Here is a 22,527-nt window from a genome sequence, read left to right on the forward strand (position 1 = left end):
GTTAAAATCATTGATTTCTGGGACCAGCCCAGTGGCACAGCGGTTAAGTTTGCACATTCCACTTTGGCGGCCCAGGGTTCACTGGTTTGGATCCTGGGTGTGGATCTACGCACCACTTGGCAAGCCATGCTGTGGCAGGCATCCCACATATAAAGTAGAGGAAGATAGGCACGGATGTTAGCCCAGGGCCAGTCTTCCTCAGCAAAAAGAGGAGGATTGGCAGTAGATGTTAGCTCAGGGCTAATCTTCCTCAAAAAAAAAAAAAAAAAATCACTGATTTCCATTAAAAGAAAAGTCCCCCATCAGATATATTTAAGAGAAATAGTTTATTCTTTTGAAGAGTTACTGAGGGAAAGTCTGATTCACTCCTGAAACTGTGGCCCAGTGAACTTTATGATTTATTTAAATAGCATATTTTTCAAACTTCACATCTATTTCCCATTTTACCTCAGTATCAATGTCAAAGTATACTGCATTTCATATTATATAAAAAAAGTATCTACATTGGTTTTTAGTCACTTTGGAACCAATATCCACGGTCTAACAAAATATTAACAATTCTCATATTTGCACCGTGTGTACTCAGATACGCCTGCAAAAAGGAGTCTGTTGATGACCTAAAAAAATATATTAAGATGCCAAATAAATCTATTTTATTATGAAATGAAGACTTTGATTAAGAATATATTCCTATTAGGCATTTCAATAACAAATCATTAGCCTACATATAGTTGATTTATTCAATGTCTTTTAAAATGAATTCCACTGTACTGTTTCTTGAGGGAAACAAATCATTTCTCCAGTTGTTGAGGAGTACTGAAAGCTTCGTATACATTAGCGGCAAAGTCCTTTACTTGCTCCATCATCAACAGGTCCTAGCAAAGACAATACAACATTACAGTTTGTAAAAAGTACAGATACTTTGAATTCATTTCTACAATCAAGGAACGAATTTAGCTCTAAGTTTTGTGGCATTAAGGCCAAAAGGCAAACCATTTAATAAAAGTGTTTTTTGTAATAATATTTTATATAAAATTATCACAAAATTTCTTGTATTTCTTATAAAATTATAATAAATTCTAGGAGGTATTTAATGTTTAGGTTCTTATATAAGGGATGGGGGGTATGGTAAGTATTCAAGTATGACTTTGAGAAGAAGACCAAAATAGTCTTCAAATGGATTGTTGTGTGTCATGTCCTAGATAAGTATCTGTTGAATAAATGGTTACAGTACAAGGATAAAGTCTAAAGGTAGTAGTGGGAAGCTGACATGACGTGGCTGAGGTACATTACTTTCTAGAAGGTCTAACATAGACTATATGTGGTATGTCATATGTTACACACACACATACGTCAACCACACACACACTTGAGGACAAGCGTTCCTAAGGGAGATGTGAAACTAAAGACAAGGAAAAACTTAACCTTTATTTTCATTAATCTTTAACTAAAATTTAGCATTTGTGTCAATTATGAATGTAGGTGACAAACTGTGATAGTATTAGCAGAACCTGTGAATTTGTCTTCACCAGAAATCAGACACTTTTGTATCATATGATAGTTGTGGGAGTTATATGAACTGCCATCATCTCTTATTTAATTCATGACAAAGAAGCAATATTGCTACATCATAAATTTAATTTAAAAAATTATTTTGAAAACTGTGTCTAATTGGTTTTCTTTAAAACCTATGTATTTTACAATATGCATCTATAGACATTCTTCTGAGAAGGGGCACGTAGGCTTCACCAGACTGGGAAAGGGTCTGCGACACAGAAGCAGTTAAGTTCTCCTGAGCGCGTCAGAAAAACAGGAAGTGGACCTGTACCTTTTGTTCTCTTTTTCTTAAATATCAGAAATCCCATGTGAACTTTATGCAAATCTTGATCTCAACAAATTCATGCTTACATTCTCGGGATACCACTTGGTATTTTAATTTATAGAAATTATAGTTAAAAAAATTGGTGGAGGTCTTGTCAATTAATGGTCTAGCCTATCAATTTAACCTACATCCAGCCACACTAAACACTTTACTAAACATCAGTATCAACGGTGTTTTTACTAGATTGAAACCTTTTGTTTTCCTTATCAATTATACCAACTTTAATTAATGTGGCACATGAATGCTTACACACTAACGCTAGCGTTACCATGCTCCGTTGCCTTGCCCACTTGTAAGATGAACAGCCCATAACAAAGCCAGAGACTCTCATGAAATTGGAGAAAGGTAAAGTTACAGATTAAACGCCAGAAGTTACAACCTTTTCTCACACTGATACACGTGTGGAAATTAAATTAAAATTTAATTAAAAATTTAAAACTAAGATTTTTAATTAAAAAAATTTGAGCTTAAATTAACCTTAAAATGAAGTGAGATGAGAGCAGCCTTATTCACTCTTCCTTCTGCAACATGAATGCCTAACTCCCACGGGTGAGAAAGATGACAGAGCAGACTGAAGAGAACAGTGGGGGAATAAGCATGCGAAGGACTAGCTAACGGCACTAACAGAGAAAGGAAGAAATACAACTGTAGTCTCAGAGCTCCTGACGTTCCCGAGTAGAAAATCCACAGAGATGTTCTAACTGGTCTGAGACAAACGGCACTAAGGCCATGCCATCTCGCGTTGAGGCCTTACGGTCCCCTCTCACTGCACGTTATTGCAGCAGTGTGGAATTGAGGGGTACTGCAAGTAAGTTTTCAGTTATAATACAGTTCCCGAGTTTGCAAATGACTCAAAAAAAAAAACTATGTGAATTCAAAGTTATCCTTTTAATGACATAAGTCTTACTAAACACACTGAAATGCTTTCCTAAGAAAAAAGATGGAGTTACAGGAAGTCTAGTGAAATATTTAGATAATCTACTGTCTATGCAGCTTTTAGTGAGCAGATTATCAGTGCACTATTAGTAGTTATATTTATCATTAAAATGCTTTATTTCTCCACAAAAATTTTTTAGTCTTCCTCAAAACTTGAGAAACGCGATCTCTGATCCAGATCAAGGCTCACTCTTCTTACTAGCACAGCTTAATGCAAAACATGAACACTGTAAATTCAACTGACCACTAGAACGGACCGGGACTAAGAGGCAGTCTACCAGGTGCTGGACCGTAACCCTGAGAAGGGTATTCCCGACCTCAGAAACTTGCCACAACACAGTGTGACTCTCCTGGGCTCACACTCTACATGTGGCTTCAACTTTTTGGTTTTTTTGAGCAAGTATCACAGAAGAGAAATGTAACTTTATGTTAGACAAACAGGACAACAACCAAAAATACAATCTGTTTTTAAGAATATTCCCAAACTTTCTTCTTACCTGAACAAAATGACTAGGCGTTTCACTGCAAACTGAATGGATCTGTCCATTTACTATGGGAATTATCTTAGCTAAAGGCAGGCTGACACTGGAAAGACTAAAAAATCATGACAGTGATAATTATTTTCTGAAATTATCTTACAGGAATTTAACATTTTAATTATAATGGTAATAAATGGTCATTGAAAAACACGGAAATGTATTAATAAAAAAATACAAATCACACAATTTTACCACCTAGAAATAACTATAATTGACATCATTGTTAATTTCTTCCAGTAATTTTTATACATATCTACGCTTTTGTGTTTTTTAACATACAACTGTAACCTCCCAAGCAATACTGTTCTACATTTTTATTCATATATTATAAGCATTTTTCCATCTTATTAAAAGTTCTTCCAAAGTTTTTGTCTCTTTTTTAATGATTATGTAGTAATCCATTCTCCAGGTGTGATAATTTACATCATCAGCTCCCCAGAGTTGGGCATTTGAGTTTTTGCCTAATTTTCCTTAATATAAATAACTCTTTGTATTACCATGGAATTACTGGATCAAAGGGTATGAATTTTTTTAGGTTTAAAATGTATATTGCCAAATGCCCTCTGCTTCTCCAGCAGTGTGAGAATACTTGCTCTATCATGCCTTCTTTCTACATCAAGCATTATCTTTTCCTTTAATGTTTGATAGCTAAAATAGTATCTCCCAGTTTTAGTCTGTATTTCTCTTAATTGCTGGCAATGTTGAATGTTACTTCCTCTCTTCCAGTGGACTGTACTATTATCTATCTGGTTGTGTAAGCAGGAAACCTGGGCATTATATCCTTGGCACTTCCTTTCCCTGCCTATAGCCGCTTTCTCCATAATCCTGAATATTTCTTAAATGTGTCTACTTTTCCCCACTGCCAAACCTAGCCCCAGCTAAGCCTTATCTCTTGTCTGGACTCCAGCAATAACTTAACTTCTACGTGCTCAGTAAACATGCTGGATGAATAAATGAATCAATGTATTGTGTGATTATGTATGATATAATGACTGTTAAATGATGAAAGTAATTTCTGTATGTGGGTTGTAGACTTAGGTTTATTACTTTAAATATCATACTTCATACATTTAAACCTGGAGCTACACCAGAAGTTTCCTTTTAAATATCACGTATATGCTGAAGCTACGGTGTCTAACCAGTATGCTATGCTGAGATTCGAGAGAATGCTTAAAAAGGAAAAAGGAAGTGGGGAGATTTATGTATTCCTGAAGAAATCAGGCATTCTTCTCCTTCATAGTACCTTTGTAGCATTTTTCAAAATCTGTCATGAAGTTTGTTTACTTGTTGGATGCTCTATGTATGAGTGAATTTGTCTTCGACAGAAACTGAAGATACCACCATCATACAAGGTCTGTGAGGTTGGGTACCATGTCTACCTTACTCACGGTATTATCCTAGCACTTACTAAAAGGCCTGGTGCACAGTGCGTGCTCAATACACACCTGCTGAATCGACTAATAAAAGTCTTCATTCATCCACTGTCATGTCCCACCCCAACTTCCACCTTCCCAGTTCGTTCTCCACAATGGCAGTCAAAGTGGTCCTACCATGTAAATCCCAAGTCACTCTGCTGCCACCTCTGTAGTGGCTCCCAGCACCTGCGAGCTGACAACCAGAATCTGTACATGCTGAGTTCTCCCACTTCATCTCCCACCATTCTTTTCCCAGTTCCATCCACCTGGGTCCTCCTGTCTTCAGTCTTTGCCCTGAGGCTTCTGCCCTGAATGTCAACTCCCTCACTCCAGTCCAAGGCCGCATTTAATAGCTGCTTATCTTTTAGTTCTCAGTTCAGATTATTTCCTCAGGGAACCTTGGCTTGACTTTCCATGTTTGTTCAAATACTTGTATTATATGTTCGATGTTCTTTTCCTTCATAACACTTAGAGTTGATACCATCATGTTTACTATCTATTTCTCCTACTAGATCGTAAGAGCCATGAGGACAGAGAGCTAGGACAGTGCCTCATAACAGCAGCTGTTCAATAAACAGATGTCAGATGAGCGGACAAACTGGCCATTTCTATCTGCTCTTTCGTGAATTACCTGTTTGTGTTTATGATCATATCTTTCTTCGAGTGTTTCTTTCCTTAACCAATGTGTATATAATGCTATTAAACTCTTTGCCTAACATATATAGTTTGCAAACATTTCCCCAACATAATTTGCATTTAATATTGATTATAAGTTTAATAAAACTTGTTTGATCTATAAGTTTTAAATTTTAAAGTCAAACCTATCATTTTCTTTATTTAAAGTTCTTTACTTTCATTCTTAGAAAGACTTTCTCCATCTTGAGATCAGACAAATACTCACGTGTTTTCTAGCAGTTCATTTATGTTGTTGTTTAAACCTCCTGGGATTTTTCTTTTTTTTTGCTCTATGTATGGTACAGAAGGGCTCTAACTTTATTATCATCATTTTACAATTAGTCATTGTAAAAAAACCTAATTATTTATCATCATTTACTAAATAATATATCTCTTCCTCATGTTCATCATAGCCTAATATCCTGTATATTTTAGAGCCTGTCTCTGGATTTTATATCCTATTCCATTGACTTATCTATTCTTTTATGAGTAACATATTATTCTAATAACTGCACCTTATATGTTCTACACAGAAAGTACATTCATTGCTCTACTTTTTCAATAATTTCTTGAATATTCTCAGCCCTTTACTCCTCCTTACATGTTCAGTAAGTTGTCTATTGCAAAATAAAATACATAAAAATTAATGGCCTTCTTGAACTTGTTTCTCAAAACTGGTCGTTTCAACTGGCCTTATTGCATTGGTTAGAATAATACAATGATGCTGAATAAATGTCAGTAGTGACCATCTTTATACTGTTTTGAATTTAATGGAAATAATTCCAGTGTTTTTCCATTAAGTACAATATTTGCTTTTGATTTCAAATATTCTTTATTATATAAAAAAGTATTTTTTATTTGTAGAATAGGTTTTTATCAATAATAAATGTTAAGTTTTATTGAATTCCTTTTCAGCAACACTGAAGATGATATTTCTTTTTTGTCCTATTAACTTATTAATGTTATGGACTACTGTAATAGTTTTCTTAACGGTTTAATCTTCCTTGCATTCTTAAAATAAACCCTACTTAGTCACAGTGTTAGAGAATAATTAAAAATTCCAGGCTCTGAGGTGGGATAGAAGTGATTGAACATCTGGCTTTACTACGTGCTAGCTGTTTGACGTCAGGTTATTTAATGTTTCTCTGTCTTAGTTTCCTCATCGGTAAAAAGAGTAAGATCCTAGTACTTACTTCCTAGAGTTATTTTAAGAATTCAATGAGATAACGTTCTGAAAGATATCTATCATCACATTTGCACATGGAAACAGGAAGTACTGGTTGCTATTGTTGTTGCTATATATTTCTGGATTTCATTTGCTTATATTTTATTTAGGGTTCTTACATCTATAGTCATACTTCAAGTCTCTACAGTTTTAAGTCCTATCCTTTATCCATTATATTTTCTATTAGGCTATTACTAGTGATAGGAAACCTTTGATTTTTAAATATTTATTATACATACATTAATACATACATTATATGCATGTTATATATACAATATATACATGAATATATACATATATAATACACACCTATATACATAATTTTAGCTTTTATTAGTTTGCATCACTTTTCAGTTGACTCTCTTGACGGTTCTGGATTATTAATTGTAGTACACATAATTAATGATATTTTGTCCCTTTGTCAATAGTTAAAAATCTTTTTTCTTGACTTACTGTGATGGCTAGAATTTCCATGACATGTTAAACAATAGGAATGACAAGAGGCATAATGGGAATGTTTCCAGTATTGAACCATGGATCATGAAGTGGTCATTGACATGAAAAGGAACAACTTAGATAGGAAATATCTACTGAGTACCTAGTGTGTGTAATGAAATATGAAACGGCATAAGATAGTCTCTGACTCTGGGAGAAGGTTTAAAAGATAACTGAGGAATAAGACTCCAGTTGAAGGTGAAACATGTAGGTTGTATATGAAAGTACAGATAATGAGTACTACTGGAATTCAGAAAAGGAAGACAATCCATGGCTGATGTGGTTGTAAAGCAATTTTTAGAATTCTTCAGTGTATAAGATCAAGTATTTGTTCTATGTTAAAACAACTACTACAACTGTTTATCACCACTCAGGAAATACTAATACCTCACTAGGTAGAGATGATAGTGAAATTTTATTAATTGGAGCACCTTGATTTAGGGAGTATATGGGGACTAAAATTTATTTTTGTATAATTTAAACAAATTGCTTAAAAAGATTTTAGGATGATATTTAAATTGCTTCAGAAAATAAATTTTATGGCTCTAAGCATTCCAAACCCTTGATGTTAACTGCAAATTATTCTTTTTTGTACAATAAAGAAGGGTCCCAGAGAATTGATCAAATAATCTCTTGCCCCCTGTATTTAAGAATTAAATTGGATACTGCACACAGATAGTGCCTATCAGTTAGTTTCCCCTTATTTTTTTTAATGTTTTTAAAAATTTTATTGCGGTCATATTGGCTTATAATATTGTGCAAATTTCAGGTGTACATTATTATACATCAGTTTCTGTATCGACTGCATTGTGTTCACCATCAACAGTCTAGTTTTTATCGGTCACCATACATCTGTTTCCCCTTATTTTAATGGATGAGTTTATCGTCAGTTAACATTGATTTAGTACCTACTATTTTCTGAGTTTAATATAAAAAACTGCAAAACAGAAGTTCTCAAAGAGTGCACATTCTAATAGGAGACCCCAGGAGCTCATGTTGAGATGACAAGGATATAATAAAAGTGTAAGATACCTTTTGGCAGCACAAATCTATGATTTAGTCATAGTTATGATTAACATTACTAACATCTGCACTGACTAAATGTTCCCAATCCTACCATAAGGCTGGAAATGGATACACTCATGTAGTTGTGGAACTAGGAAATAATTCATCAAATGGAAATCTACAACAAGGATGCCTGGTTACCATAATGACCACAGTACTGAACTGGGGACCACAGGCCAGTCACGGCTGAAGTACTGGAATGATATTAGAGAACATATTAAAACTTAAACACATTTTCAGGTTTGTATTTTAAAAAGTTTTAAAAAAAGCCCAATAATTGGAATTTGGACTATACAAAGGTAGCTTCATAACTTAAGTATTTCTACATAGTGGCAAAATTTCTGGAAGAAATCAAAGTTTTAATATTGAATCCAGAAGATTTTACTAATGAAAAAATCATTGGCTTAACTGTTTAATTTGCTGAAAAATGGGCATTCAAATTTATCTGTTAAGATTTTTTTGTTTCCTGGAGAAACATAAACACATGCAAAGCACTATTTGTGAGAGCCTTCCCTAAACTGGCAGCATCTTCGCGTCCTCTCACCTGTCCATAGAGCTGCCCTGCTGCAGGTCCTGGTCAGTAGGCCGAAAGAACTCAGCCATGTTGTCCAGCAGCCTACTGAAACCGCGGTTCAGACAGGTGCTCAAAACCGTGCTGAAATCTGGACTACACAAAACAAGAGGGGTAAGTCACCTCTTAGATTGTCAGTGGAAAAGGAAATAACTTCAGTGACTATGTGGTTACCTTCGACAGCCACCAATGTTTCTAGTCACAATCTAGTTTTTAGCATAACACTATACAAATACATTAAGGAGTCAATCTTTAAAAATTAAGCACAAAAGTGAGCTTATTATTTAGCACAACACAATGAGAATACTCATCCATTTCCCTAGACTTTCTTACATTATTCAGCAATTTGTACAACATATTTTTAAAAATATCAATAATAGTGTTACTTCTCTTGACAAAACTCTTGAAGAGGAATCCCCGTAGAGTCAGAGATTATTGGTTTATTTTCTATACATTACTATGATATCCCCGTGAAACAGACAATTTTATCACCATATACAGGTGAGGGAGGACCTGGGTATTCGAGGGATGAAGAAATTTGTTCAAAGGTATATAATTAGTAAATGGGGTAGCTAGAATTTGAACCCAGGCCCTTTTGATCTCATAGTTCAAGCTCTTTTCATTATACCATGTTAGTACCTCACAAAAACTCTTTGGTATAAAGAACAATACAGTGTGCTATGAAAGTTAGAGAATGCCTAGCTGAACAGATTAGTTCTATCTTTGACATGTAGAAATCTCAATCCAGACCAATTCACGGGAGCAGAGGGTTAAGGCTATAAATTTCGGAATTATTGGCATACAGACAGTAGTTACAGCAATCGGAATATATAAAATTGCTTGGGGCAGCTGAGGATGAAGTAAGAAAAAATATCTAAGAAACACTAATGTTTAAAGGAAAGACAGAGAGGAACCTAAGAAGAAATGACCCGAGAATTGGGGAAAAAATTAGGATATTACATTGTCATGGAAGCCATGTGAGAAAAGAATCTCAAGAAAGACTTGATCAACAGTGTCAATTATCAGTGAAAGATGACCAGTTATCAAGTAAGATGAATATTATGGGTTGACTGAATTTGGCAAAAGATCATTGATGACCTTTTGTAGAGCTTCATGGAGCGATTTGGTGGAAACCTGAATAAGAAAAAAACTCGAGATCACTACTGTAGAAAGTCAAGGGACCAGAACCCGATGAATTCAGACAGTAGATTCAGTGGCTGAGTTAACTTAAAAATTTGCTGATTTTCTTCGAGATCATGGAAAATATTATAAGCAGAGGATATAATTTCCTTAAAAAACACAACTGGAGAAAATGGTCTTAAATTATCTTTAATTTAAAAGAAACTTTGATATTTTAATCACTTAAGATAAAGTGGGTAGGACTGATATTACTACTCAGATTTTACAAGGATGAAACTACCTCAAAGAGCATAAGTGGTTCAACCAAGGCTGAACAGCTAATAAGCAGGAGAGCCATCCCTGAATCTAGGTCTTCCAGCCTTCTAACGCATAGTATGGTGCTTTTTCCATTTTTAACATCCTGGCTCTCTTCTGCGTGATTTAAAATAGTAACACCCAATATAGGGAAGACGTGGAATTTTTATCAGTTAAAGTTTTAAGAACATTTTAGTCTATCTTGAAAGGGTTAGGGGGAGTAGTTCTCAAAACTGAGTGTTTCCGTGTGTGTGTACACACATTGGCATGTGTACATGTGTGCACATACATGAGGATTAGCAGGAGCTGGCTAGCTCCAGCTTGAAAGAGCATCTTTTCCCAACTCCCCAGTTCAGCACTGAGTGACTTCAAGTTGGCAGTCAGAACCGCTGCAGCTACAATGTCAGTTTCTGTTTTTTTTTTTATAAGGCTGGTTGTTAAACATTTACTAGTATACACTAGGTATACCAGAATCACCCTTGAAAGCGCTTTTCAAAATGCAAATGCTAACTATCGTCCAGTCCCTCAACTAGTATATCAGAATCTCTAGGCCAAGGAAGTAGGTGGGCAAGTCATGGGTATCTTGAAAAAAGTCTCTGCTTCCCTCCTTACCCTAATAAGAGAACCACCAGTTTAGGAAGGAAATCCTACCTCAGGGTGGAGGAATAGATTCAAAATTTAACTTTAACAAATACATATATATATATTTTTAAAGATTGGCCCTGAGCTAACATCTGTTGCCAATCCTTTTTTTTTCCTTCTCCCCAAAGCCCCCCGGTATATAGTTGTATGTTCTAGTTGTGGGTCCTTCTGGTTCTATGTGGGACGCTGCCTCAGCATGGCTTGATGAGCAGTGCCATGTCCGTGCCTAGGATCTGAACCCGCGAAGCCTGGGCCACCGAATCAGAGCGTGCGAACTTAACCACTCGGCCACAGGCCCGGCCCCATTAACAAAATATTATGTTGAATAAGTAGTTCAAGAAAAACTAATAAATGGTCATAAGTACATTCAAAATAGAAACACACGTTTTCTGCTCCATGCAGTATACATACCTTTCCAACATGTCTCTGGTTTCATTGAGTAGTTTAATAGTGGTGACATCTCTAGGAGAAAGCCCATAGGCCTGTGAAATTAAAACGCCATACTTCAGGGTTTCAAATATTAGCACAGGGTTATGTGAAACTAATCATATGAACAAACTCAAGAGTTCAGGAAATCTATGTCTTTTTTCTATCAACAATCAAAAAAGGTAAAATTCAAGGGCCTGGCCTAGTAGCGCAGTGGTTTAGTTCACAAGCTCTGCTTTGGTGCCCTGGGGTTCACCAGTGTGGATCCCAGGCACAGACCCATGCACCGTGCTGTGGCAGGCGTCCCACATATAAAGTAGAGGGAGATGGGCATGGATGTCAGCTCAGGGCCAGTCTTCCTCAGCAAAAAGAAGAGGAAGATTGGTGGCGGATATTAGCTCAGGGCTAATCTTCCTCAAAAAACAAAAAAACAAAAAATGTAAAATTAAAAAAAACTGTAAATGTTCATGTGTAAGTCACATTTAAAACATTAGAGTAAAATTATACTTCTTAAGATCTTTGTTTATCTGGTCCCTCTTGAACACATTTCTAGAATACATTTAACAAAGAAATAAACAGTCTTTCTTCGAGGTTGCAGAGGCCTGGGCCTTTTTTTCTTTTATTGGTAAGACATTGTATCAGAATACGTCTGTGTCTTTTTGAATCAATCTAGTCTAGTCTGGGGCTCTGTGAGTCCTTTCAATCTGAAGTTTCAGGTTTAATTCAATTCAGGTAAGATCTGGTCCATCATTCCTCTCTTCACCTCATCATTCATTCGCTTTGAATCGTTTTCTTTTTTAGTTCCACTGTTGAATTTTAGAATTTGGAAATTGTTTTAACATTACAGAAAGCTTTTTAATACTGGTACTGCATCTCCTTGAGGTTCTAATTTGCAAGTTTTCTCCTGCTTTTTTCACGAATTCTGTCTCATCTGCTCTGCCTGTTCACTTTAGCCTCCATCCTGCAGGGCACAGGGGTCCCTGAACTGGCTGCAACTTCTTTGGGCCTACTCATGAATGTAGGTCTCTCAGCACTCAAACAGGTCTATTTTGGGGGTCTCTGGGGAGGAGGAATCCTGCAGGTGATGAAAAACACGGCCATCTTTGTTCTAACGGGGCTCCTATGCTGAGATATGGCATGGGGCCTCTCTGGTCTAGGGCTTCTCCCGTTTTCGAGTGAGATCCTTCTCGCAACTGCAAAGAATGGGTGCAATCCACTCACATATGAGAAAACCCAAAAATTATTTTAAAATGAGATATGTAATCTGCAATCTTTGGCATTTTTGTTATTCTCAACCAATGAATAACTTAGATCACAACTGCCCAGGACAGGTGTGTAGCAACACCACGGCTGATAATTGTGAGATTAGGCCTTCTTTCTTTCTCCACTGGATGACTGCAACTTTGTTCAGTCCATTTTGATCCTGCCATCATTGATTTAGTTTAAAAAGCAAATGTGATAATGGTCCTGGCTGATTAAAACTACCTTTCTTTGTCTATAAATTGAAGTTCAGACTCTTTACCTTGGCATACAAAGCTCTGCATGATCTTGCCTCAACTCTCAGCTCTATCTTCTGCTCCTTGATCTCATACAAACAAGCTCTAGCCACAGGAAGTGAATTGGTCTCCTGGGTTCCCCAGTGGAACGAACACATCTTCTTCATTTTATAGTCCGATCATACATGATAGTGTCTGCATATAACTAATACTCAATAACAATGGACTAAATATCTAAAATTATAAATGTTTCTAACTAGAAATCAGTCGTATTTGCAGTTTGCTTTCTAAATTAATGAAGTTTTATTTAAATTATTCAAATACATGTCCTTAAATCGCTTACCTTTCAAGAGACTCAGAAATCTAAATTTCAAGAGATAGTAAAAAAAAAAAAAATTTAAAAATAGAGAGTAATTCGTTTGGTTAAATGGTTATGAATTAAGCACCTGAACTGCTAATGGAGTTTCTTCATCTGGCATCATATAATGGCATAATAAAGATTTGGATCCATCTTTATTAATCCAAGAAGAAGATTTATGCTGCTCAACGAGATTTCTGATTTCTTTTAGTTTTTGCTCCAAGTCCAAAAGGGACAAAGAATGCTTAAGAGAAACACTAGAAACAGAGAAAAGGGAATTGGGATAAATTGAAACTACATAACACATCCTATACACATTCTTTTCCTAACAGGTTACTCTCTGAGATTCTATTTCGTCCAGTCAAACCTGAAACTGCTAATTGTGAAATCACTAGAGTAGATTAAGAAATCAGCCATCAATTAAGGGTATAATTACAGAGCCAACAAAAACCTTGCTGTAGATTTCACAACAAAATTTCCACTGTAGTGACAGATATTACTAGCACAAACAGGCGACAAAAGCCTCAGACACGGGTTTTAAAGCAGGTCTTTTATCTCATGACCCAAATATTTCTGGTTTGTTTGGAAATTACTCAAGAGACAGTGAAACACCAAAACTTTCCCTTACTATCAAAAGGTTGACACTAAGAAAACAGATTCCATAGTGCAATATCCCAGGTTACAAAGGATTTCACAAAACCACCATGTGTCAAGTAACCAGCTTCACTAGAACAACTCTAATTTTTCTTTTATTCATCAGAATCAGGAAGTCAGAAAAGCCAAAGCAAAATGCCTTACCTTCCTAAAATCTTCTGCACAGCTTGTTTAATGACAGTGATCAATTCTGTTAGGCCTATTAAAGGAAAAACAAACATAAAAGCCTTGTTCACTTTTTAAATTCCTCAATAATACAAATGAATGAATTAAAATTAGTTAATAGGTCACAAATAAGAATCTTACCATCTCCAAGGAGGTGTTGAATACTTGATAAATATTGCTGTTGGACATCTGGGGGAGCAAGAACTGTCTGTACAAAATAGAAGGTTAAATTACCTAATATTAGTAAAAAAGTAATGTTTTCAATATAACTTGAACTGAGACATCAGGACCTGGAATGATAGGAAAAATAATATTCTTTTTAAAAAAAATCATTTTATTGAGGTCACACTAGTTTATGACACTGTGTAAATTTCAGGTGTACATCATTATATTTTGGCTTCTGTACAGACTGCATTGTGCTCACCAGCAAAAGTCTAGTTTCCATCTGTCACCATACAAAAAAATAACTCTTTAACATAGTAAAAAGCCCAGTTTCAAAATATGAAAAATAATAACGCTAAAATTTTATAGTCACATGAAACATAAAGATATTTATTTTATAGAAATTATCAGGATAAATAATATTTGGTTAAATTCTGAACCTCTTGAAAGGGCAATATCTATTTAAGCCTATTAAACTTACGGTGCCATTTTTGCCAACTGCTGCATTATCCAGGTAAATATATCCACCAATTATGTTTAACTGGACTCGCAACAGAACAACCAGCATACAAGTACTGTATACAGCCACGATACTTCTCGTGAAACCTTCATGGAGGAAAGAAAAACATTTGGTACTATTATTAAAACACAAAAATGTTAAATCATGAACCATCCCTATGGTTATTTTTTCATAAGATGACTTTAAAAATACATTTGTAACTGTTTCAAGCACAAAAATATAGCAAGTCAAAATATTTCATAGTCTATCTCCTTACAACTTGTTCAATGTAAAATTTGGTATGATCTCTCAAATGAAACAACTACGGATAAAAACAATGACCAATATATTGAGTAAAGTGTTATATATTACTAGCTTAGAAAGGAAAACAAGAAAGGACTGGGAAGCACCAAGAGGTTGCAGCCTGAGAACTCGGAGTTGCCCAGGGAGCTGGTTCAGAGCAAAAGAGGGCTGAGCCTGAGCCTTCAACAGCAGGTAAGGAGGATGAGCATTACACAGCTGGAGGCAGATAGAAAAAGACAGGGCCCACCTGGAGATTAGGCTTCAGAGCAATTTAGGACAGAGCGTTCAAAACAGAGGAGAGGGCAAAGGTGTTGACTGTTGCCGGGAGGTCTAGCAGGAGGAAAAAGTCCAGTGTATTTAGCAACACAGAAGTTACTAATGATACTCCGAGATCTGCTTGGCTAGAGACACAGCCAGGCTGTAGTGTGCGGAAAGTGAGTGGGAGTGAATAAAAGGGAATGTAGAAATCTTTGGTATTATGTAAGGGGTGTGAGAAAGTACAATAGCTGAGGAAAGACATGGTACTAGAAAGGTTTAATTTCCTTTCAAATAGGCAAAGCTTAAGCATGATTCAGTTAAGGATTAGGTGAAGGGATGAGAAAACGTAGGAATAACTGATGGTACAAAGCTCTGAGACATGGGTGTGTCATATATAGACACAAGCACACACACATACATACACCCCAGGGTGTATGTTTCGTTTCAAATTTTTATCACTAATGAAAGTTTGCATACAATATCAAAGTAAAGTTACTATCTGGCTTGGAGTAAAAACTTCCTTTGAAGGATAACATTGCAGATACCAGTACCTAACACAGGTGTGTGTATTCTAGAACAGGTTTACCTATTACCATAACAATAACAATAACAACACCACCACCACCACCAACACTAACACACACTGAGTACTTTCTATGACCAGGTATCGATCTACTTGCTTTATAAGAACTATTTAATCCTGACAATTCTACGAGGTAAAGAAAAGTCATCCATATATCAGAGTAAAAAAATTTCCCTTTATAAATATTTTAAGGATGTGTTGTCACACAGAATATGCAGGCTTACTTATTATCTTCAGATCCTCCCATATCTCTAGCTTGTTTGAAGGCCTAAAGAAAAAAATCAGAAAATAATAATCAGGTAACATAACAGAAAACTTTGAACTGTACAGCTGTATAAAATTATATTTTAGGGGCCAGCCCTGTGGCGCAGTGGTTAAGTTTGCATGTTCTGCTTCGGCGGCCCAGGGTTCGCCAGTTCGGATCCTGGGTGTGGACATGGCACCACTTGGCAAAAGCCATGTTGTGGCAGGTGTCCCACATATAAAGTAGAGGAAGATGGGCACGGATGTTAGCTCAGGGCCAGTGTTCCTCAGCAAAAAGAGGAGGATTGCCAGTAGTTAGCTCAGGGCTAATCTCCCTCAAAAAAAAAAAAAAAACTTTTATTACAGGATACCTGCAGAACACAAAGCCCACAAAATACAGTAAAAACCAACTGCAATTTCAGTAACCAATGATAACAACCATTTTCATTAGTACATTGGTATAGATCCTTCCAGTCTTTATCCTCCTTCAGAGCATACACATATACGTATTATAAAATCATCTAGGAAAAGCAGGAAAAATGTCTATTTCTTTCTCTCATTTACCATTTTACAAATAATGAAGTAGGTCCTGTAATCCTTCAAAGGTAGATAATTAAGCACTTTTTGTTTTAAAGTATCATTACAAACACATGAATTTAAATATATATTCGATGTGTTTCGACCCAGTGTAGTTATTATTCTTATTGATGTTCAGTATCTTATTGATATTATTCTTACTGATGATCCATTACCCATCTTTGACTACTGAAGGGACTATTCAGGTTGCTTTCTGAGTCCTTTTGACACGACCCCATTAGCCTTTGACAGCTTCCTTGCTTACTGACATGAAAAGCTGTTCTGGGTTCATCTTCTTCAATTCTTGCTGCAGACCTGAAATCATCCATTTCTCCAAGAGTCCTGGCTCCGTGTAGCGGGACATGGTATTCTGGGGCTGAAACCTTTAATTAGGATACTCATTGCTACTAGGTAGGTCATTATTTCTAAGCCTTTTCAGTAGACTAAGCTAGTAAATATGTATGCATGTATTTATTTATTTATATGGACATGTATTCAAAGAGATAAAATACATCATGAATTCATATTGATACTTCTAATTCAAAATTAGGACCACAGGGTTTTTAATTTTATCTCACTGATCTTACATCTGTATTTCCGTTTGTCTACACTAGAAATCAGTGAAACCAACCTAATTACTAACGTGCTTCATCCCTAACTCTATGCACAACAGTCTCAGAATAGCATTAGCAACACTGAAAGAGTTTAAAGTTTTGTTTTTTCAATTCTGTGTACTCTAAGAGTATATATCCCACTAAGAATATACAATCAAATTTCTGTTTTAAAGGCCTGAGTTTCTGAGTCTGGCAGAGTTTCTGTCTTTGTGATTATACCACCAACTACATACACATTTAGGTTAATTTGATTTATTTTACCGTCAATTTTTAGACATTGGTTTTTAAACATTAAATATAGCTTTATAAATATGTAAAATTCCAAAGTCAAATATTCAAAGAAGTCTGTTCCTATCATCCCTTATTCTCTTCCTTTTTCATAGGTGACTATTAAAAAAACATACTTTAGCTTGTCACTGTTTTGCTTTATATAAACAGATATGTATATATATTCATATCTGCCTCCTTAGATAAATGGTAGCAAACTATACACACTTTTCTTCACCTTTTAAAAAAATATAACAATATATCCTGGAGATTATTCCATAGAAGTACACAGATGATAGCTATCTTTTTCCCTAACTATGGCACGTACTCCATTGCGTGGATGTACTCTGTTGATGGATTTCAGTGCTTTTCAAACCACCTATGTGGAGGGAAAAGTTTTTTTTTCTTTCCTATTTCCAATCTGTCATGGACCAATATTTTTGTAAAATACAATGAAATAAATTATTAGAAAAAAGAAATTTAAAAAACACAGACATTTAAAATACAAGCTCATATTCCATATTATTATATTCAGATGCAAATTTAACTTCAAGAAGTTGAGTTACCATTACAATTGTGGTATATTACTCACTTCTTATCTTTCTTTGCCACTGAACAGATTCTCGAACTTCAGGTTTCCTAGACGGCACAGGTTCAGAAGACATATGGAGTAAAGCCCACAAGGTGCCCCTCAATCATAAACCACTGTTCAAGCCTTGTTGTGGAATGTCATATTTACTCCGATTAAACTGGGAATCAACCAAAATTCAAGGCTTAGGTATTTTATGGCAAGTAAATCACATTTTCTTGTGAATGTTTCCCCAGAACAATTTTGAAGTGCTTTTTATAGAAATCTAAATGAAAAAAGATAGGAAAATGTTGTTTCTAAAAACTTCAATACGGGGGGCTGCCCTGGTCGGGCAGTGTACTCCACTTTAGCAAACCTAGTTCACGGGTTCGGATCCCGGGTGTGGACTACACCACTCATCAAGCCATGCTGTGGCGGCAACCCACACACAAAAAATAAAGAAAGATGGGCACAGATGTTAGCTCAGGGCCACTTGTCCTCAAGCAAAAAGAGGAAGATTAGTGACAGGTGTTAGCCAAGGGCCAATCTTCTTTGCAAAAAAAAATTTTTTTTCAATATAGGAAGTACTTAGTAGCAGTAGTCCAGAATGGAAATTAGAGTATTTGTCTTGATACATATTTATTTGGGGTGACTTTAGCGGGAAAGGACAGAGTTATAGCCACGCAAGACATTTCTTCATGTTGACATTTCCATATTTAGACCTTGAAAGCAAATGTAAATTTAAAGTTATAAGATGAAGAAGTTCTGGAGACTAATGCACAGCATAGCAGTACTGTTAATAACGCTGCATTGTATACTTGAAATTTGCTCAGAGAGTAAGTATTAAGTGTTCTCACCACACACACAAAAATGGTAACTACATGAGGTGATGGATATGTTAATTAGCTTGATTGCGGTAATCATTCATAATGTATACAATTTCAAAAAAGTGAAAAAAATTCACATTATTTTTTTAAAGACACCAATTCTAAATCTATGTAGAAGAACAGAGAAAAGTATTTTCTATGCAAAGATTCCTTTCAAATGATTTGTCTGATGGAAATCAACTCGAGTTAAATATGGGACTCAATGTCACTAAAACATCTGTTTAAGAATTAAATTCATCCTTTCAAAGTGTTCTGCCTCTCTTGTGATGGAGGATGTTTAAGATTCTTTACCATTGAAACTTCATTGCCAGTACTCTTCAGTAAGAATACCAAGCACTGAAAACAGTGATCGATGTTTATTTGCTATTACGAAACTGACAAAATAAAACTATCAAGTTTTATTTATTTCTGATTAGTTATCATAATTAGTTTAAAGAGAAAATTAACTTGCTTGACAGGGTTATCTGAGACCAAAGCTGGCTGAAAACTAACACAAAAGCAGTCATAAGATCGGAGGCCTTATTTAATCACACAGTAAAGAGGCTCAAGCCTCTCTCTATGCAAATACTTTTCAGATGGACATTTTTCCCCCAAAATTGCAAATAGTAATTTCAAATCAAAAGAAAGGCAAGAAAAACTAACATTGAGATATTTAAAGAGGAAACAGTGAATGAGGAGAACTGTTGCTCCATGTGAACTCTGAGAAATTCAAGAAATTCTCCCGTGTACTGAGTCAGAAAAGAGCTGTCCAGCATTATGCATCAAAATCAATCTCTTTCTTCTCAGTCTCTCACATTTTCCCCCCACATTTTCCTATTACTTTTCACCAGTGACTAAACGTAATATGTCTTGAATTATGATAATTTATTTCGTCTACTTTTTCCTTTGGATGACAAAGTCTTTGCCTTTAAAGGAAAGAGATTTTATCTTAATGATCTTGAATCCCCCAAAGGAGAGGGAACACAGGGCTTAGCAGGAAACGGAGTGACCAAGAAAGAATGCCACTACGTTTACTGGTCTGTTATTACACTGCTTTTATCAAAGTGCTATTCACTTATTTCATCTGTCCTGCCTCCCCAATAAGACTAAAACTGAAGGCAATTAAAATCTATTTCTTTTATTTATCTCCTACTTATGTACATATTTCTTTATACCCTACTTATATACATACAGGTGGTAACTAAGCATTTACTTGACTGACAGTAATCCACTTCTATGTTTCTTTTCATATAATTATATGAACTAATTTATAAATTAAACCTTACATCTGTAAGCAGTGACGAAAGTCTGTCAATTTTTAAGAGTGAAGAAATTTGGGGGGAAAACCCTTATCACTAGCACTATAGTTTAATCAGATTTTAAAGAATTCCAAATCCATTGCTATTTTGGGAGGTATTTTCTGAATGTAGAAAATGCTGTCAAAGAAATTTTCCAGCTTGTTATTTAACCTGTCCTAGCGGTAAATTCCTATCTGCAACAGAGATGATAATATCTGCTTCACAATGAGACTGTGAAAATTCAATGGGCTCATGTATGTTAGGTATCTACCACTGGCATGGGCAGAGAGAGACTCCCGGAAATAGCACTTCCCTCCGTCTGGCTACTGGAGGGTGATTACAAGGAAAGTGACTATTTCGGTAAGGTCACGGTAATGAAAATTTATTTTGTGAAACCATTTCCCCCCTTCTTGTTCATTCAGCTAAGAAGCCATTTCCTTCTGGAAGTCTTTTCAAATGAACACAGTATCATACTAAACTACAATACCTCAACACCCACTGCACCCGACAGACATGGCGTCCATGTCAGAGCGCTGTGTCCACGGTGAGCTGTCACTGTAGGCAAATCACCATTGCCGTTTGCTCCTGCTCTATCTGTACTTCACTGCGTTAACAACCTAAGATGTGAGTTCATATGCCTCGTTATCTAAGACAGATGCTCACAGGCTTTCCCTATCATTGCAGGCCCTTTAAGAAGCACAGTGTCTAACGTAGTCAGCTTCACATCACGCGGTTCAGCAACACTTTCGATAAGCGTTCAACAATTCAATTCCTGCTACAAGATCTGTTTATATGAAAACCAGAATACATATAAGTATTGTTGACCTAAATACTTCGTGGCTCAAGGTGTAGCATAAATAAAAGGATAAAATAAAAAAATATGAATTTAGTGAAATAGTTGGTAAATATTTTTTCTAAATCAGCCTATATATTATAAGCTTTAACTACAAAGAAAAATAAGGAAGCGAGGAGGTCTGAAGTCTTTCAGCTCATTCCATGGACCTTCAGCATGGCGTATAAATGAAAACACGTCGCTCGCACTTACCTGTTCTTCAGCAGAGCTGTGAGACTCTCAGAATTGAGTTGCTGCATTAAGGCCTCTCTCAGTGTCGGCAGCATGGACAGCACTGTAACACCAACAGAAAACAAAAAGGTCACAAGTGACGTGACTGCCCTCAGTGAGACACGCACACTGTTTTAGGAGCTAGCAAAGGTTGGGAGGGAAGGTGAGGGCTAGAGTTTTCAAATTCTTATGATTATTAAGAATAAAAACATTACATACTAATAAACCATTTATCTGCTTATGTTAAGTGAACAAAATTATACATATACGATGATCACAACAATGTAGACAAGTACACATAGAAGAAAGAATGGGAGGAATTATTCCCAGATGTTAACAGTGGTCTTTGGGGTATGGATTATGGGCAATTCTTCTTTTTCCTCTTCTGTACTCCTCAATTTCTTTTTACAATAAATGTTTATTTCTGATATAATAAAATGATTAAAAACAACATTTTTATCTTTAGCCATACTTTTTGCTTCCTATTTTATTGCTAATTTTAGAAAAACGTTTATTAAATACTACAAAGCGAGAAGCATTTTTTATAATCTAGACGAAAGCGCATCAGGCTAGGAATTAAGAGCTGCTGAGCCGCAGTTTTGGTTTTGCCAGTGGCTACTGCCTGCAACTGCCAAGAATAAGAGAAACTTAAAAGACGAGATAATACCCTATGGGGAAAAAGACTGCATGTAATTATAGGAGTTACTTTATTTATGGCTCTACGCATGGTATAAGAAATGGAGAAATCCACATGAATAAACTTAAAATGAGTTTCTAACACGAAATAAGTAATGAAAACAAAATGAAAAAAATACCAAGAGATCATAAATGCCACACTCTAAAAGGGAAAACTTTAATGTATGATTTTTACTTCTTGACTAGGCGAGACATACTAATTAGAAAATCCATATTATTTTTTCCACAGAAAATTCAACTTTTAACCTACTCTAGACATTTACTTCAGCGCTGCATTATGCAGCTTCAGCATATTCCTCAAGCTGTACAATTAAATCACCAGTCATTTAGACCATTAACTAAAGTAGCAGCTCAGAGCCAACGGAAAAGGTGGCTTATGTCTTGGTGTACTTGGCATGTGTACCGAGCCCAAACACGGTCCGGTACCTTACCAAGAAAAAGCAAGGCTAGAGGCCCACATTCAGAAACAGAGTAAGCAGGGAATTAAAGATGATGTGTATATAACAACAAGGTCTGAGAGGAGTCTCTTCAATTATTCTCCTGAGAGAGAAGA

General features: G+C 35.8%; 1 protein-coding gene across 1 annotated transcript in view; it reads right to left on the reverse strand.

The window, feature by feature from the left end:
• Nucleotides 1-721: 721 nt before the first annotated feature.
• PEX3 (peroxisomal biogenesis factor 3) overlaps nucleotides 722-22,527 on the reverse strand; it is a 32,602-nt gene continuing 10,796 nt past the window's right edge. The window contains exons 3-12 of the mRNA XM_046668755.1: nucleotides 21,261-21,342; nucleotides 16,008-16,051; nucleotides 14,622-14,746; nucleotides 14,120-14,186; nucleotides 13,958-14,012; nucleotides 13,248-13,416; nucleotides 11,291-11,361; nucleotides 8,777-8,899; nucleotides 3,316-3,412; nucleotides 722-875 (exon numbers count right to left, since the gene is read on the reverse strand). Of these exons, the coding sequence (XP_046524711.1) occupies nucleotides 792-875; nucleotides 3,316-3,412; nucleotides 8,777-8,899; nucleotides 11,291-11,361; nucleotides 13,248-13,416; nucleotides 13,958-14,012; nucleotides 14,120-14,186; nucleotides 14,622-14,746; nucleotides 16,008-16,051; nucleotides 21,261-21,342 (917 nt within the window). The 3' untranslated portion in view covers nucleotides 722-791. The remainder of the gene's footprint in view (nucleotides 876-3,315; nucleotides 3,413-8,776; nucleotides 8,900-11,290; nucleotides 11,362-13,247; nucleotides 13,417-13,957; nucleotides 14,013-14,119; nucleotides 14,187-14,621; nucleotides 14,747-16,007; nucleotides 16,052-21,260; nucleotides 21,343-22,527) is intronic.

The sequence above is a fragment of the Equus quagga genome, chromosome 8 (genome assembly GCF_021613505.1).
Source record: "Equus quagga isolate Etosha38 chromosome 8, UCLA_HA_Equagga_1.0, whole genome shotgun sequence".
Classification (NCBI taxonomy): domain Eukaryota; kingdom Metazoa; phylum Chordata; class Mammalia; order Perissodactyla; family Equidae; genus Equus; species Equus quagga.